Below are 17,621 nucleotides of genomic sequence, written 5' to 3'. Positions count from 1 at the left end.
TTTATTCTTTTTTTTTGTATTGTTCTATTTCTAATAAACTCATTTTTGGGAGTCAACTTTAATCTAACGGATGAGATTATTTCTATTATCTCATCTAACGGTTTATAATTATTATTTATCCCAACAAATGCAAGATTTTTTTTCCAATAATCGTGTTTCTTCGTGGTACATCCATCTTTCAAAAATCACACCTATTAATTTTTACACCTTTTTGTTTCACATCTCTATGTTTTACAACTCTGTATTTTACACCTCTTTGTTTATTATATATATATTTTTATGGACTATTAAAACAAGTTTTGATTTTAGTGTTTTCTGAGTATTATTTTAATTTTAAACTTACAAGTAAATAAATAAAATCAAAGAATTGGAGTGTATTTTTTTAAAAAATTATATATAATAGCAAACCCACTTTTAAGAGGCAATTTAAATCAAATGGATGAGATTGTTTTTATTGTCTCATCTAACGGCTAGATTTGTTAATAATCTCAAAAGTTGCACTGTTTTGAAATGTTTCTTCGTCGTACCCCTAGCTTTTGATGTTTACACTTGGTAGTTTTCACAGATTTTTGTTTCACACTTTTTTATTTCACATATCGTTGTTTTCACACCACTTTATTTTTATATATATACAGATTTTTATGAACTTTGAAAAGAGTTTTTGTTTTTTTGAGTATTGTTTCACATATCCAAGTTTTAAAAATTATGAGTATTATTTTTTTTCAATTTTTTAATCAACATTGATTCACTCATCTTTGTTTAAATTTGGATTATTTTGTTTATTGATTCATTCATCTAACTTTTGTTTGGTGTCATTTTCCATCTAATACCCACATCGATCATATCTTCCAAGTATTAATTTAGGTAATTGATTGTGATTTATAATTTTTTATAGATTTATCTTTTTAGACAATTTGGTTGGTTGCAGGCTTGCATCTATGAGCTCTTTCTCCCTGCTTCTCTTATTTTTTTTTTTTGTAAATTTAGATAGAATAATAATTTAAATTTTGTTTTATGTGATTATCTTTCAAAATTGATTATGATTCAGCAAGCCTTGATTCATATATCTTTAACATTATTCTCTTATTGTCACTGAATTGAGTTTTATATATACAACAAACATTTATTTAATTAATTTGGTTGATTTATCTTAGTCATTATTTATGACTTTTATACTATACAATTAAAGAATTACTATAAAGTTTTCATTCGAAATGTGAAATTAACAACGCTAGTCATTTCAAGTTTTTACTTTCCCGTGCAGCAATGCACGGGCCGACATCCTAGTTATAGTTAATAGGATAACAGAAAATATTTTACATGAACTAGAGATCCAAAAAACAAAAAAAAAAATGCTAATGCGAGATTCACATTTCTCTGCAAGTCTCAAGGTTAAAAACTTGAGCAGGGGCAAGCAAAAATAGTCGCGAGAAATCAATGTGTTCAGTAAGTCTAAATAACTCTTAGCACTCATCGGGTAACGCTTGTTGTTAATTCAATAATAATTTATTTGGTTTTTTCTTTCAGCTCTTTAGAATATCCAGTTCAGACGGAGTGTTCTTTGTACAACGGTATATATAGTTTTGTGCCACTTATGAATAGTAATTGTATTAATTTCTCAATTAAGTTTACAAACGTATTGGTTTGCAAACAAACCCTATATTAATCCTCATTTGTCGTCTACATACAAGTTAAACATTATAAAATTTGAACCGAATTGTAACACAGAGATTGTGTGAGTACAAACCATATTAGACAATATAACTTTCGGATGTCTAGTATGCATGCAAGTATATGATCGAATCTTGTTGTGCTACGCAGATACTACGAGGCACTACGGAGAAGAAAAACAGAACAATACAACTCACTTTTGTACGAATAATACTTTTTTCTGACTTTTTTGACGTACTTCTTTTTTTTGGGAATTAATAAACGTTAAATTTATACAGTACTCAATATGAAAAAGGCTTTTAAAGAGGAAAGTGTATAATTTGGTGAATACAACACGTGATGATCAAGAAATAGTATTTATTAAAACGGTAGGTGGAGTTATTTAAAATGTCGTTCTATTGGTATTTGGTATTGATATTGAAAGTGTGGCACTTTGCCATATTTTACATTGTAGTGATGTGGTTGCGCAGTATCAAAGGAAGATAACAAAAAATTTATAAAGTATGAGTAAAATCTTCTTGATAGTTTTTCTTACGTACAATATTTGAATGCAAAAGTTAATAGTATCTGATTGCTTGATGGAAACCAACGAAGGTTCCAATGCTTTTTCCATGCATTGTTTGAATAATCATTTTGACTTTTTTTTCACAACATGGGTACTGAATCCGATAATAACCTATTTCATTTTTAAATTAAAAAAATTTTGGGATCTGGTGCCAAATTTTTATTTTTTCCCCAAAACTAAGGTTATAGTTGCAATGTTTCAAACTTTATGACCCTAATACAAAATATCTAAAATATAAGGCCTAAAACCTTAAAGAAAAAAATTAAAAATTCAGGAGACATGGTGCAAAAGCACCTCCTGCACTGGGTCAGCGCCGGCTGCCAAATTTGAACCGAATTATAACTTTCTTTTTAGTTTGGCAAGATCAACCATATGACTTATCTATTTAAGTTTTCTTTATGTCCTAAGCTTCCCAGCTAGGAATCGATGGGTCAGCTGCAGTTTCTAATGATTGAAAATATGATCTTACACAACTTTAGTTCATGTTTGATCAATTGACTCTTTTAAGTCTACCCCATTTTTGTCTTCGCCTTTTAAGGATATTGGACCTAGACATTTAAATGATAGTTCACTTTATGCCAAATGATACGCACCAAGCAAAGAGGATTTGGTATAAAATGGCACTTTCAGTTATTTTTATACGGTCTCTTTTCACAACAATTATTGAAGAAGCAAACCTTCCATTTATATTCTATTGTGTAAATACATTGATATTATCCTTTTCCTTCTAAGAGGTTGTAATATAACATATTCTAAGTAAATTATAAGAATGTATGGACCACTATGCCACTTATTTTTTGCAGTATAATATTTATTTAGCTTCACCGAATTTGACAAAAGATATATTATAAAGTACTTTTGTTATTATCCATATACATGTCCCAGCTCTATCGCCTATGTCCTCTATGGATTTATTCGTATTTGAGCCATCATTGCCCTAGCTTATCGATTTTTATTTAAGTAACTATAAAGTACAATTTCTTTTTTCATAAACCGTTTTTGCGTTGATATTATAATGTTCGATATTTTGGTCAGTCTGCCAAATTATTTAGTTGATATGTCAAGTCTCTCAACATATTATAAAAGATGTTTTTGGCGTATCAATTTCTTCAACCCTTAAAGGTATTTAAAGTCATGAACGAATTCTATTTTTATCAGCATGATTTAAACCATCCCCATGTTCACATATTCCACCCATGTTTGGTGTAGCTTAAGAGAGATTCTCCACTGCCAAACTAAAAAGAAAGTTATAAGATACTATATAGTTAGATCTTAAAACTTCACCTACGTGTATCGATCAATCCACTTCGTTGTTCTCCATTGACATTACATCGCCGTTCTCAAACGTCGTTATAAAGTTGTCCCTAATCAACATTCTTAATATTCTAGTGGATAGTAATGCATCCCCAACTGTTTGTTTGGTTTGGGATAAAGCATAAAAATGGAATATGAGAACCCAAACATAAAGTGACAAACGACAAGTGGAAGGCTGAGAATTTGGTACGGTGCTTCTTTTTTTTCCTTTTCTTTCAAAAGTGTTAACGTTCGAATGGTAATAACAACAGAAAATAAGCTATAGAACAGACGAAAGAAAGTATGACCGATGCAAAACATACATTTTCTTTTATTGTTGTTGTGAAACGCATGCATGACTGTATGTCTTTGATTGTTTTATTTTGGTGAATAAAGATGAAGCGTGGTTGATGCCGTTGAAAAGAAACTCACTCGTCTTTTAGATCTGCGTTTGTCTAACGCGCCTTCGGAAAGCCACGTGCAATTTGATTCCAAACCAAAACCATTTTCTGATATCATTGATTGCGCTTTTGAATTCGATACTTATTTGTGTTTGGTAAGTTTTACAAAGATAGTTAACATTCGATGTGTACAGAGAAAGGGGAAAGAAAAAAATCTATTGTTATTGAGTTACAGTCAAAGTCATCGAGCTAGTGTAGCTTGACGACAAAAAGGAAAAAAAAAATCATACGAATTTTTCGTTTCCTTCAATTAATTTTGTTTGACTAGTTATGTGTGTGGTCACAAAAAATTTCATACTACTAAATACTAAGGGGGTGTCATTGAATGTTATAAGTTGAAATCAACTTCATTAAAGTGTTTTTTTTGTCTTTTAGTAATTCCAAATGTAACATTTTAAATCAATCAAATAATTTATATAATTAATCTCATCTTGAAAATGTGTATCTTTATTTTAAATATATATATATTAATTAAATTACAAAAGGTGATAATAACAAAGTGTCAAACTCATATATAGTCACGATGAGGATGATTTCCCACAATACATTAATTTACGTTTTGGGTTTGATATCGGATTATAATAATAAAATTTGAAGTTGATGCGTTATATGCATGCTAAGGTCAACTCTCTCTTCCACTTCCATTCAACGGAAAAGACTAGTGCACCGGAGTTGAAACAAGGAAACGTCAAACGTGTCAGGGATAACTCGATATGATAAACTCATGCACTTGTAGTTGTATCAAATGAAGTTAATAAATAATAACAAAGATGATGAAGGAGAGAGTATTTCTCTTAAAAAAAAAAAAAACTATTTTTGTACCATCATATATATATATATTTGTTAACAGTAATTACATGTTTTTAAACTAATAGTATTACATAAAGGTTTTTTAAATAAAAATGTTTCTAACGAAAAACTCATAAAATCTTAATATAAAAATTGGGCTTTCGAAGGCTTTTAATTTAAGATCCATTGGTGAAGTTAATACCCACACAACAAGGCCTATCAGGCCAGTTTGATGATAAAATTACTATCCGAAAATACACAAAATTATTAACAAATATTACGATAGTGCCACCAGAGCATTTCCTTTCCTGTAATTTCAGTTTCTTCTTCCTTTCACCTATCCATCCTTCTCTCAAGTCTCCAACCCACACGCTCTTCAAGAATTAGGGTTTTTTCTTTTTTCGTATCTTCTCTAAAATTCCCAAATCCGAATAGATATGAAGAGAAAAGATTCAAATTTCGTAGAGCAATTGATACTTTACGTCGCTAGTGCAGCATTGAGTAGCTTGGTTCTCTATGTGGGTCTTCGAGCAATTGACCCTAACCGTGACGCTGCTAAAAAGTCTCTTCAGCATAAGCGAGAAATCGCCAAACGTTTGGGTCGTCCTCTTATTCAAACCAATCAATACGAGGTAGTTTCGTGACTCCAATTGATTCAATTTCGTATTCAAAGTTTGAGTTCGAAATAGTAAAATTTCAATCGAAAGATTAGGGATTTAAAGGTTCAAATCTTGTGTTATATGTGAAAACAGGATGTAATAGCTTGTGATGTTATAAACCCATTACACATAGATGTGGAGTTTGGTTCTATTGGAGGATTGGAGTCAATGAAGCAAGCTTTGTATGAGCTTGTGATTCTACCATTGAAGAGACCTGAGCTCTTTGCTTATGGGAAGTTACTTGGTCCTCAGAAGGGTGTTTTGTTGTATGGTCCTCCTGGAACTGGGAAGACTATGCTTGCTAAAGCCATTGCTAGAGAATCAGATGCTGTTTTTATCAATGTGAAGGTTTCGAATCTGATGAGCAAGTGGTTTGGTGATGCACAGAAGCTTGGTAGGTGTAGATTTTGTTTTATGTGTCAAAGTTACTGATGTTATAAGGTTGTGTTACAGATTTATGAGTTGTTTTTGTTTGTTTCTTCAGTGGCTGCTGTATTTAGCTTGGCTTACAAACTCCAACCTGCTATTATTTTTATCGATGAGGTGGATAGCTTTCTTGGCCAGCGTCGTTCTACTGATAATGAAGCAATGTCGAATATGAAAACTGAGTTTATGGCTTTATGGGATGGGTTTACTACAGACCGTGAGTGAAACTTTCTTGTCCTCGTTTTATTGTAAAACTATGTAACTTAAGTGTTATCTGAAGTTTGATGTGTTTTTGTTTTGTAGAGAACGCGAGGGTGATGGTTCTTGCTGCAACTAACAGACCTTCAGAGCTCGATGAAGCAATATTGAGGCGTTTTCCTCAGGCCTTTGAGATCGGGATGCCTGATTGCCGAGAGAGAGCACAAATATTGAAAGTGATTTTGAAAGGAGAGAGGATTGAACCAAATATCAACTATGATCATGTAGCTCGCTTATGTCAAGGTTATACCGGATCAGATATCTTTGAACTCTGCAAAAAAGCAGCCTACTTCCCGATTAGAGAAATCCTAGAGGAGGAGAGAAAGGGCAGAGAGATTTCGGTAAGTAAGAAACCAGGTTTTAGGAATGTTAATTTTTTCTTCCTCCATCTGATTTCTTGAGTACTGACATCTTGAGTCGCCTGAAATTTGTAGGAGCCTAGGCCATTGACACAATTAGACTTGGAAAAGGTTCTTGCTACCTCAAAGAAGACTCAGGTTGCTGCAAGCGAGTACTCTGGTTTAAACTCGCAATCCTCCGTTTTGAGAAGCCAAGCAGATCCCGACGAGGTCCAAGCATTTATAAAGGGCATCTCAAAGCTATTCGTTTCTCGGAATAGAAACATTCAGCCAGATTCTCAGGATTCACACCAACGTGATTCAGAAGGGGATTCGGATTAGAGGCTCTTCACCAAAGTTTTGTATAGCCCACAAAAAGTATAACCAAAGAAATTATACTTTAGTAAACCCTCTATAGGCTCATATGATGAATAAGTTGGTACCTTTCCTATGGTTGCCTTAAAAAGCTGTCTTTAGGAAATTAAATTCACTTGAACATCATTTCTAGTTCGAGCAATGTTCTTTACATTTTACAAATTTGTTATTTTTTCTTCAAATTTTGAATAAAAATATCAGCTTTGGTTTCTTTCATTATATAAAAATGGCAGCTTTAGAATGTTATACGGTCATGTAAAATGTCAATGACAATGATACCACCTGGGCTTTGATCGGTTTATAATATAACTGGGCTTTGAGTCAACTTGAGAAAAAAGTTTTGTTTTTTCTTTTGTTTTGTTTGTTGTCGTCCTCCGTGACTCTGTCGATCGTCTTCAACCCAAACTGTCAGAATCTTTCGTCGATTTGATCGATTCTTCTCCGTCTCACCTCAGAAGGTACCAAATTTTGTTAAGTTGTTCAATCTGAGTCTAAGTTCGTGGGGATCTCAGTTTTGATCTCGCGGCTAATCTCTCGATCAAGTCTTGTTTCTCATCGTTGTATCATTACTATGTGATTTGGTCTTATCTGAAGGGGTTTATTTGATTACTTCTTCAGAAATTGAGATTTGGGATTAGGGTTTATTTCTATTTCTTGGTGACAGACTGGTTAGCCTAAAAATTTGGAAGCTGCTCTAGCTTAAAAACCAAACCTTTATTTGGTGTTTCAAGTTGGGAATGCCGCTGATTTTGTTTCATCTGTGTGCTCTGTGAACAGGTTATTGTGATTGGGATTGAGATTGAATCTTCTGATCATGGTAAGTGCTCTTTGCTTTGTGTTGTTGTTTCTGTGTAGTTGGCGGGTTCTCTTTAGCGTGAACTTGTTCTAATACCTTTTTCTTCTGTGGGACTATTATCACAGAATTTTCTTCTTGGAGCTTTCAAGCCGGCATGTAATATTTCAATCACCTTTACTGATGGGAAAAATCGTAAACAGGTACATACGTTTCTCTATTTTGCTTCTCCTTAGGCTGCAGGTTTTCTTAATGTCACTCATCGATCTCTGTTGCGGTAGGTACCCATTAAGAAAGATAATGGACAAATAGTTATGAATCCACTATTCCAGAGTCAAGAAACTATTGCTGGGAAGGTACTTTAGTTTTTGTTGTGATATCCTAGTCATCAGGAGGTTTATGGAATTGCTTAAAAGGAGTTTTTTTTTTCTTTCTTTTTTCATAACTTGTCTCTCTCAGATTCACATTGATCCATATCAAGGGAAAAAGGTCGAGCATAATGGTGTAAAAGTTGAGCTTCTTGGTCAAATAGGTATGTAGATACTCTGAATTATGTCGGTTTCGTTATCTGGATTTTAACTCATGTCTTTAAAATGCTTATCGATGACATTTGTGTTTCTTTTTTTACAGAAATGTACTTTGACAGAGGAAACTTTTATGACTTCACTTCCTTGGGTGAGTCAAAACTTAGGGGTTCCATTATTATGACATGGTTATGTGTTTTCTCCAGTATTCTCCTAGTTGTAACTGACAAATCAACTATCTATGTGGCTTATATAAGTAACTGACTGATCAACTATCTATGTTGCTTCTATTTCTAATTTCCAGTGCGTGAGCTTGATGTACCTGGAGAAATATATGAAAGAAAGACATACCCTTTTGAATTTTCGAGCGTTGAGATGCCATATGAGACATACAACGGTGTGAATGTGCGCCTAAAGTATGATAATTTTATTCTTTCACATCAGATGGAAAACGATATATAAGTTCCTAATTCTGCGTACTGTAGTACATTATTTTTGTCTCTGTTTTCTTCAGGTATGTTCTCAAAGTAACAGTTACACGGGGCTACGCTGGAAGCATCGTGGAATACCAGGACTTTGTGGTATATTTTTTTACTTATACGCGTATCTTTGTGACACCATAGTTTTTAAGATAAGCTTAGCTTTTTTTTATACTGGTTTGAAACAGGTCCGTAACTATGTCCCACCTCCTCCAATCAATAACAGCATTAAGGTGAGTTCTGATATGATGCAAGTTTTTCGTTTTAGAAAAGATTCTAGGTTATTTAGTTGAACTCAAACTCAACCTTGTTCACTCTGATTCCCTATCGCTCTTGCTTTGATAGTGAATGACCTTCTAATATTTCATTTCTTTATCAGCATTAGATGTGCTTAATTATTGGATCCTTACCCGTTGTGTAGATGGAAGTTGGAATCGAGGACTGCCTTCATATCGAGTTTGAGTACAACAAAAGCAAGTAAGACAACTTGATTTGCAGAATTTTAGTTTTAGGCTCGAGTGATAAGAAAAGATTGACAACTGAGAGTTAATCTGCTACGGTCTGGATGCAGATATCACCTAAAAGATGTTATCCTTGGAAAAATATACTTTCTTCTGGTGAGAATCAAGATAAAGAATATGGATCTTGAGATCAGACGGCGAGAATCAACAGGAGCAGGAGCTAATACACACGTCGAGACAGAAACACTAGCCAAATTTGAATTAATGGATGGTGCTCCAGTTAGAGGTACATTTTCATCATACATTCCAAAACTCATTCAGACCTTTTGTGAGTTTTGTAACGAAGTATTGATTTGCGACTATTGTTGCAGGCGAATCAATACCTGTAAGAGTTTTCTTGTCACCTTATGATCTGACACCAACACATACGAACATCAACAACAAATTCAGCGTAAAGTATTATCTGAATCTTGTGCTGGTGGATGAAGAGGATCGCCGTTACTTCAAACAGCAAGAGATCACGTTGTACAGGCTCAAGGAAGAGGCATCATGATGTTTACAAAAGAGAAGAGAGAAATGATTTTTCAGAACTTTGTAAAGCCTTTTTTTTTAAGACATTCTCTGTATGCAAAATTGGTTGGGACTTGTAGTGGTGAAGTTACATCATCTTTGTAGTTTGTTCAACGACCCAAATGTTATTTTGCTTTGTTTTGGATTCTTGCGACTTCTATTGTCTCCTCCTTCTATAAATGTACTTCTTTTGTTGTCTTATGTTATTGAAGAAGCAGCTTTGTTTACAGGAAACAGATAAACCAAAGTTGTAAACGAAAATGTTTTTAAGGAATACAAATACAGTTTAGCTGAGAATCTTAGTTTAGAAAACAGGACAACCATGAACAATAACACCTTTAGCCGTCGGACATTTAGCAACAGAACAACCTTCACCAGAGTTTCCCCACCAGTCAATAGCAATCTCACTACGTTGCAACGCAAGAAACAAAAGCACAGACATAAATCCAGTTCCTGCATCCATTCCTCCAGACAGAACATAGTTATACCTCTGCCACCACTCTCTTCTGTACTTAAACACGAAATGTCCAAACACAAACGCCAATATGAGCCAGCTCGTGAAGTTAACCGCAGAAGCTGGTGGCATTATAGCCGTGGCTCCAATAAGAACAGGGATGTGAATCATTGAGATCCATTTCCTGTTTGGAAAGAGTCTTGTGGCTAAGTAGACCAATGCTGGAGCTATTGCACCTCCTACAAAAAACCAGTTTATGTTTGAGTATTCTCCAAGATTACCAAACACTCTTCTTGGTCCCACGAGTCCCCAAATCACTGACGCGTCGAAGAAGACTCGATCAGTTGGGCAAGTCCATTGACTTCCTGGTGGAAGCAGAGAAGTGTCACAGATATTTGGGATTTCTGCCATTAGCCACCAAGCTGTAAATGCGTAAACGAATACTGCTACTAAAGTCCCCACAACCTGTGAAAACAACAACAAACTTGTCAAGTGTTTATCTTTTTGAGAGATTTATGTGACACATACACATAAAACTATGAATACTTGCCTGTGCCATGAACATGGTTCTTGGTGGGATCTTCATGTAAGTTCCAAGCTTCAAATCAGCGAGGAAAGTCAAAGATTGAGACATGCTGATGTATCCGTAAGTCTTGAAGCATATGTTAGCAACTGGTCTCTCTGGATATGCATACCCAATTATGTATTCGGTGATAATGTTCAGACCCGGAGCCTACAAAATAAAAAACAGAAACACGATTTAATGATCATAACCGGATCGTGAAGCCAAGTTATTAAACGGGTGTATCTTTCTTCTAACCTGGTTAGTAGTGGCCATGATGACACCAACGAGAGGAGTGAAGAAGATAGCTATCAAACAAGCCAAGAAAGCTCCCCACCATGGAAGCTGAATCTGTGACTCATAGTAGATACATATGAAGATAATAACTGCAAGATTCACAGCAAAAATACAAAGAAACCACCAAAGAGGAACTTCTTTATAATTCCTCTTCATGATCTTTGTATGTATATCAATTTTCTTGTTTTTCCCTAAGGCTCCTTTGGTTTGATTCCAAAGATCTTTGCCGTTGAAAAGCAGGACATGGACAACACTAGCAGTCAAGGTTGCAAAACCTAGTCCATAGGTCACGGCAAAGAAAGTGCTCATGTGGATTGGTCCGGTCTCTGCGTAAGCCTTATGATCGAGGCGGAAATTGGCATCGATGATGCTTCTTACATCGTATTCCTTCCCACTGGCTACAAAAAGTTTACCGGAGTAGATTGGGAAGGTTTTGGCGTTGTAGATATCTAGGTAGTAGCAGAGAGGTGTAATAACGTACATCACAAGAAAGAACCCAACGGCAATATTTGCAGAGGCAAAAAAAGGGCTAGCGAGTGGGCTTCCAAGGTATGACGCGACGGTTGACCAGTCCAGACCAAAGGAACCAATACCTAGACCCGCTGACCCTGAACCGAGCTGGTTGACTAGAATCGATTTAGGGCTAATCCAACATAGCCAAGAGACTGTGGTTAAGACCGTGAAGAGATAACCAGGTAGGAGATAATAGGAGAAACTAGTGATGAGCGTGATGACGAAGAACTGATTTCGACTAATCCCCCATTTCGTTCTCTTCTCTTTCTCGTGCAATGCTCTGTGTATGATGCAAAATCAGATATATTTTTAAAAATGCTTAATCAAAAACATCAGAGCATCATTAGAGAGGGAGCATTACCTAAAGAGAGACACTTGAACGAGATTGATTGGCCACCACATCTCACCAGGCTCAACTAAATGTTTTCTATACATACCAGCCCAACCAAATCCTAATACCTTGTAGCACAAGAAACAGGAAAAAAAGTCAGTTCACAAACCTCTAAACCTAGAAATGCAATACATATATAAATCAATCACTTTTTACCTGAGTGGTGATCATAACGAGCAAAGCAGGTAAGAAATCAAGCCTTCTCTTGTAGTAAAGCTTAACAGCACTAATAATATGACTAGCGTAAACAGAACCTGAGCCTGAGTTTGCAAATACGGTTATAAGGACATGCTCTTTGGTACTAAACGGACCAGGATTCATTGTGAAAGACCATCTCGTTCCTTCAAAGAACCTCCTTGTCGGAAGAACTCTAGCCATGAGATGACCAATGGGAACAACAGCAATCTGAGCCGAAACAGAGGATATGGTCAAAGGATTGGTTCTGTACCAGAAAAACTGGTTGAGAAACGACAAGAGAACACAAGCGGTTATGCCAAGAACCCACATCCTAAATGTAACCGTCGGTGAAGTTGGATCGTCCGTTTTGGGCACCGTTAGTTCCACTTCTGGAACTACACTTATCTCATCGTCGGCATAAGAATCCGACTCAGACTCCGATCTTATCTCTGTAATTTCTTGCATTGGTCGTCAGAAATAGAGGATTGATGTTCTGTTGTTGTCTCTTTGCAATACAATAAAAATAAAGGGTTTGTGTTTATGTGTTAGTGTGATCGTGTTTATAACAGTTCTTAGTGTTCTCAATTAAACAGAGGAAATAACAAACAAACGAACAAAAAAAAACTCACAGACAGAGGTTTTTGCTTCCTTTGGTTGTGTGATTTATCTGTGAGATTCTGAGTGAAACAGATTTTTTTTTTCTTTATTTTTGTCTTTTTTGGATGAAGAAATATAGGGTATAGTATTTTAATTTATTAATTTTGGTACCATATCTTTACTGATTTTTTTTTTTATAAAAGGAAGTATATACAATGGATACATAACCAAATAAGACTTTTTTGCTTTTTGCAGATTACTATTGACTGTAACATAATATCAAGGGAAACATATTTCCTGAATCCATGGGATTGTTAAGTCTTTATTATGGTTTTAGATGGCCTGGGCATATGGGTATTATTTGGTGTATTACATGATCGGGTTAGGGTAAACGGGTTTAAGAAAATATTATCTATCGGATAATTTTAGACTTTCAATTTGGATACTATTGGATTCGGATTGGTTTGAGTTACAAATTTTAGAACCAGACAGATATCAAAAATATTGTATACACGAAAAACCTTGAAAACTGATTTAGTTTAGCTTAACTTTGACATTTGTAACAAAACAAAAAAAACTTTTGGATATTTCCATCAATTTTGGTATTTAGCTATAAATCTAATTAATTTTCTACCGGTTCTTTATTAATCTAATTTCTAGAATTTTCACACTTAATAAGAAGAATTTTAAAATGACACTTTTAACTTGTCTTATAATAAGAAGAATAAATTTTACACTTAATAAGAAGAATAATTATTCACATTATTATAATTTTCACACTTAATAAGAAGAATAATTATAATAATCTAGAAAGTTAATAAAAATTTAAATATGTATTTTACGCTTGCATTGAAATATTGAATTATCAAAATCTTCATCAAAAGTATTTATTTTTTAATTATTTGTTTATTTTATTCTCAAGAAATTATGTCATTTTATTATAATTTTTCAGTCATGCATTTTCATGCAAAATTAAATATATTTTAAATTTTAAAAATAGATAGAAAGTTACACTTACTCGTCCTAACTCTTCGTTCGATATATTTCACTTAAAATCACCTTTCTCACGATAATGTTTTAATGATATAAATCTTGATAAAGATTTCTAAAGGTTGATACATTTTCATGCACAATTAAAAATATCATCAATAGAGGCTATAAATAAAAATGAATTGCCATCATATAAATTTTATTTTTATATTTACATATAATTCTAAAGATATCCAATACTCGAGCTTTGTAGAGTTATGTACAAAACAAATTTATATTTAAAAAAAAAAACTAGTTCCGAAAGAAAATCTAATCAAAGGGGTTTGTATTTAAGTGACAAGGTCAGAAAACAGGACATCCATGCATCATTACGCCTTTAGCGGTAGGACAAGAGGCGAGGCTACAGTTTGTGCTATCATCAGCGTTTCCCCACCATAACAATCCAATTCCTTTGCGTCCAAGCGATAGGAATATCAGTATTGTCATAAAAGCAGTTCCCGCGTCTAAACCGCCTGAAAGAACGTAGTTATACTTTTTCCACCACTCTCTCTTGTACTTAAACAAAAAGTGTCCAAACACAAATGCCACAATACACCAACTCGTGAAGTTAACCGCCATCGCGGGTGGCATCATGGAGGTTGCTCCTAAAATGACTGGAAAATGGATCTTCGAGATCCATTTGTGAGCTGGAAACGCTTTGGTCGCTAGCCAGACAAAGAAAGGGCAGATTGCACCTACGAGGAAAAACCAATTTATGGCTGAGTATTCCCCTAAGTCACCAAACATTCTACGTGGTCCCACAAGTCCCCAAATCACAGAAGCATCGAAGAAGACACGGTCCATCGGACAGGTCCATTCGCTATCTGGAGGAAGCAAAGATTTGTCACATAGATGAGGAATGTCTACCATTAACCACCAAGCAGTTCCTGTGTACACTATCACTGCCACAAGCGTCCCAACCACCTGAAAAATATTGTGTTAGTATATGATTTAGGTTGTGTTTAACAAATAATTAACGATGGTCAAAGATGCAATAACCTGTGCCATGAACATGCTTCTAGGAGGGATCTTCATGTAGAGACCGAGTTTGAAGTCTTGGATGAATGTTAGAGCCTGAGTCATGCTGATGTATCCATACACTTTGAAGCACATGTTCGCAACCGGACGTTCTGGATAGATATACCCGATTACATATTCCGTAATGACGTTCAAACCCGGTGCCTAAAGCAATAAAAGCCTTGTTAAAATAAACTTGTCACTTACCTAAAAGAAAAAATAAAGAGCTGCCTCTAACTAGTCAATGATAATGAACAAGGCATATATGAATGGAATATGATTTGTAAAAGAAAGTACTAAAAAATAAGAAAAATCTTATGACAAAAAAAAAGTAAAAATAATAAAACTCCTTTTTTAAGTTTGTTTACATTTTTTTTTTTCAGTTTTTTAGAGGAATGTGTGAATTATTTTCATGATTATGTTTTATATAGTTATTATGCTTCCTACACAATTGAAAAGAATAATTTTTAAACACTAATTTGCTTCTTTACTTTCATGTAGTTTTAAGTAAGTACCTGATTAGTGGTGGCTACGATAACACCAATAAGAGGAGTGAAGAAGACGGCAATGGCACAAGCTAGCAACACTCCCCACCAAGGTAGCTGCACGGTTGCATTGTAGTAGAAAGAGATGAACATGATGAGCGCAATGTTAAGTACGAGGATCACATAAAACCACCACATGGGAACTTCCCTATAGTTTTTCTTCATGATTCTCGTGTGTAAATCCATTTTCTTGTTCCTTTGAAAAGCACCTCTTGTTTGTTTCCATAAATCCCTGTAAAATAGAAGGAAATTAGTTAGATAACTTCGATCAAGACTAGTTTCAGACATTTAGTTTAGATTAAAAAAGAAGTAAAATGTAGCTATAAGGAACTGATTGAGTTACACGTTACCTTCCGTTGAAAAGTAAAACATGGACAATAGTTGCGGACAAAGTAGCAAACCCTAGCCCATATGTGACTGCAAAGAAAGTGCTCATATGAATAGGACCAGTCTTTGCATAGATTTCGCGGTTGAGATGAAACTTATTATCAATGATGCTTAAAATATCATAGGAAGAGCCATTTCCCATGAAAAGCCCACTTGAGAAGATGGGATATGTTTTGGCCTTGTATATATTTAGCCAATAACAAATCGGGGTGGCGACATACATGATCCCCGCAAAACCGATGGCTACATTGATGGTAGCGAATAAGGGACTCGCGAGTGGGCTACCCAAGTAAGAACTAATTGTAGCCCAGTCAATACCAATTGCGCCAATACCAAGACCTTGTTCACCTGAACCGAGTTGGTGGACTAAAACCGATTTGGGACTAAGCCAACAGACCCATGAGATGGAAGTTATCATTGTGAATAGATAACCGGGGAGAATGTAGTATGCGAAACTGGCCACAAGGACAATTAGGAAGAACTGAATTCGGGTCATGCCTCCCTTTTTCTTCTTTTCCTTCTCATGCAAGGCACTACAATGCATGATTAATGAGCTAATTAAGTAGTTAAAGACTAATTATGAAGATGTTTTTCTTTATGAATGTAAAATAAAGAGTATTACTTGAAGAGAGACACTTGAACTAGATTGCTTGGCCACCACATTTCTCCAGGCTCAACAAGGTGTTTACGGAAGAGACCAGCCCACCCAAATCCGAGAAACTACAAGGAGATTCCGTGGGTTAAAAAATATATATATATATATGAAAAAAGTACACCAAACGTAAACATTTTTTTTGTAACAAATGTCCAAAAGAGTCTCAAAATAATACAAGTAATCACGTTTTAGTCTAACCAATCACCACAAACTTTAAACGAAGCCAATAACTATCCTTTACATAAGACAAAGTTGAGTTTAATTAGTAATTTAAGAGATGGTCAACGCAAATCTCTATCTATCTATTTATAATTTATCAATCACTCTATCGTCTAGGATCTATATATAAAGAGAAATATAATCTTTTTTTTTGTTTAAAACATACAAATTTCAAATAAATCATTTTATGCTTATATATTAAATACGGCACAGAAAAGTTAATCACCTGCGTAGTGATCATAAGGAGAAAAGCCGGTAGAAACGGAAGAGATCTCTTATAATAAAGCTTGATTGCACTAAGTATATGTGTCGCATAAACCGTTCCAGCTCCCGAATTAGCAAAGATTGTGATCAAAACATGTTCCTTAACATTAAAAGGACCTGGATTCATGCTAAACTCCCACTTTGATCCTTCCAAGAACATTCTTGTTGGAAGCACTTTAGCCATCAGGTGACCGAGCGGCACCACCGCGATCTGAGCCGAGATTCCGGTTATGGTCAATGGCATCTGCCTGTACCAGAAGAACTGGTTTACGAACGAGAGTATGATACACGCACCAAGACCTAGAGTCCACATTCTAAAAGTGAGAACCGGTAACGTTGGATCATCGGTTTTGGGAACGGTTAGCTCAACCTCCTCCACCACGCAACGGTCAAGGTCATTAACCTCTCCTTCTATCTCCTCTATCTCCATGACTCTGGGCGAGTCTTCTACAATCTCGGCCATTGAAAAGATCCGAGAGGTGTTTTTTTTTTGGTGTTTGTGATTATATGAGTTTTGTGTAAAATGTGGTGAATCTTTTATTTTATAGGGTTTCAATGGTGAAACAAAGATTAAGATTCAGTAAAGATTCTCACTTATTGAATCTATCCATTAATCTCATTTGTATACGTAAAAGCCGTGATAATTTTGCTAACCAATCTCCTATTATCTAGACGAGATTATAAAAAATGAAGTAGAAAAAATATCATTTTGAAACAAATTAACGAAAAATATGCTTTATCTAGAGTCCTTAAGTTGAACCAATCAAACTTTGTTTTGCCTAAAGCTTTGATTTGTTAAAACTTTTAGATAAGTTTTTAAAATCTCTACAGTACAGTTTTGACCAATCAGTC

General features: G+C 34.8%; 5 protein-coding genes across 5 annotated transcripts in view; 3 read left to right on the top strand and 2 right to left on the bottom strand.

Annotated features, from left to right (window-relative positions):
* The window catches only part of LOC147949026 (thylakoid lumenal 17.4 kDa protein, chloroplastic-like), a 54,465-nt gene continuing 36,844 nt past the window's right edge, over positions 1-17,621 (top strand). The window contains exon 1 of the mRNA XM_087487483.1: positions 1-51. The gene's annotated coding sequence lies outside the window, so the exon portion shown is untranslated. The remainder of the gene's footprint in view (positions 52-17,621) is intronic.
* Positions 5,049-7,051, top strand: LOC104728633 (uncharacterized). The gene is made up of 5 exons (XM_087487474.1): positions 5,049-5,411; positions 5,532-5,832; positions 5,923-6,081; positions 6,168-6,463; positions 6,557-7,051. The coding sequence occupies exons 1-5, from the start codon at positions 5,217-5,219 to the stop codon at positions 6,800-6,802; spliced, it is 1,197 nt and encodes a 398-aa protein (XP_087343600.1). The 5' UTR covers positions 5,049-5,216; the 3' UTR covers positions 6,803-7,051.
* On the top strand, positions 7,126-9,863 carry LOC147949028 (vacuolar protein sorting-associated protein 26A-like). The gene is made up of 12 exons (XM_087487479.1): positions 7,126-7,293; positions 7,613-7,652; positions 7,757-7,831; positions 7,910-7,984; positions 8,088-8,160; positions 8,259-8,303; positions 8,457-8,568; positions 8,667-8,733; positions 8,820-8,864; positions 9,053-9,108; positions 9,203-9,378; positions 9,464-9,863. The coding sequence occupies exons 2-12, from the start codon at positions 7,650-7,652 to the stop codon at positions 9,643-9,645; spliced, it is 909 nt and encodes a 302-aa protein (XP_087343605.1). The 5' UTR covers positions 7,126-7,293; positions 7,613-7,649; the 3' UTR covers positions 9,646-9,863.
* Positions 9,837-12,793, bottom strand: LOC147949027 (oligopeptide transporter 8-like). Its single transcript, XM_087487469.1, has 6 exons — positions 12,686-12,793; positions 12,036-12,561; positions 11,850-11,947; positions 10,937-11,768; positions 10,667-10,849; positions 9,837-10,581 (listed from the first exon to the last, which is right to left on the bottom strand). Exons 2-6 carry the CDS (start codon positions 12,519-12,521, stop codon positions 9,967-9,969), a joined length of 2,214 nt encoding a protein of 737 aa, XP_087343595.1. The 5' UTR covers positions 12,522-12,561; positions 12,686-12,793; the 3' UTR covers positions 9,837-9,966.
* LOC104753628 (oligopeptide transporter 9-like) lies at positions 13,783-17,314 on the bottom strand. The gene is made up of 6 exons (XM_087487313.1): positions 16,732-17,314; positions 16,254-16,351; positions 15,595-16,164; positions 15,215-15,476; positions 14,682-14,864; positions 13,783-14,606 (listed from the first exon to the last, which is right to left on the bottom strand). The coding sequence occupies exons 1-6, from the start codon at positions 17,230-17,232 to the stop codon at positions 13,986-13,988; spliced, it is 2,235 nt and encodes a 744-aa protein (XP_087343439.1). The 5' UTR covers positions 17,233-17,314; the 3' UTR covers positions 13,783-13,985.

This window comes from Camelina sativa, chromosome 2 (assembly GCF_030686135.1).
Source record: "Camelina sativa cultivar CO46 ecotype springtype chromosome 2, ASM3068613v1".
In the NCBI taxonomy this organism is placed as follows: domain Eukaryota; kingdom Viridiplantae; phylum Streptophyta; class Magnoliopsida; order Brassicales; family Brassicaceae; genus Camelina; species Camelina sativa.
This window is presented reverse-complemented; position numbering and strand designations above follow the sequence as displayed.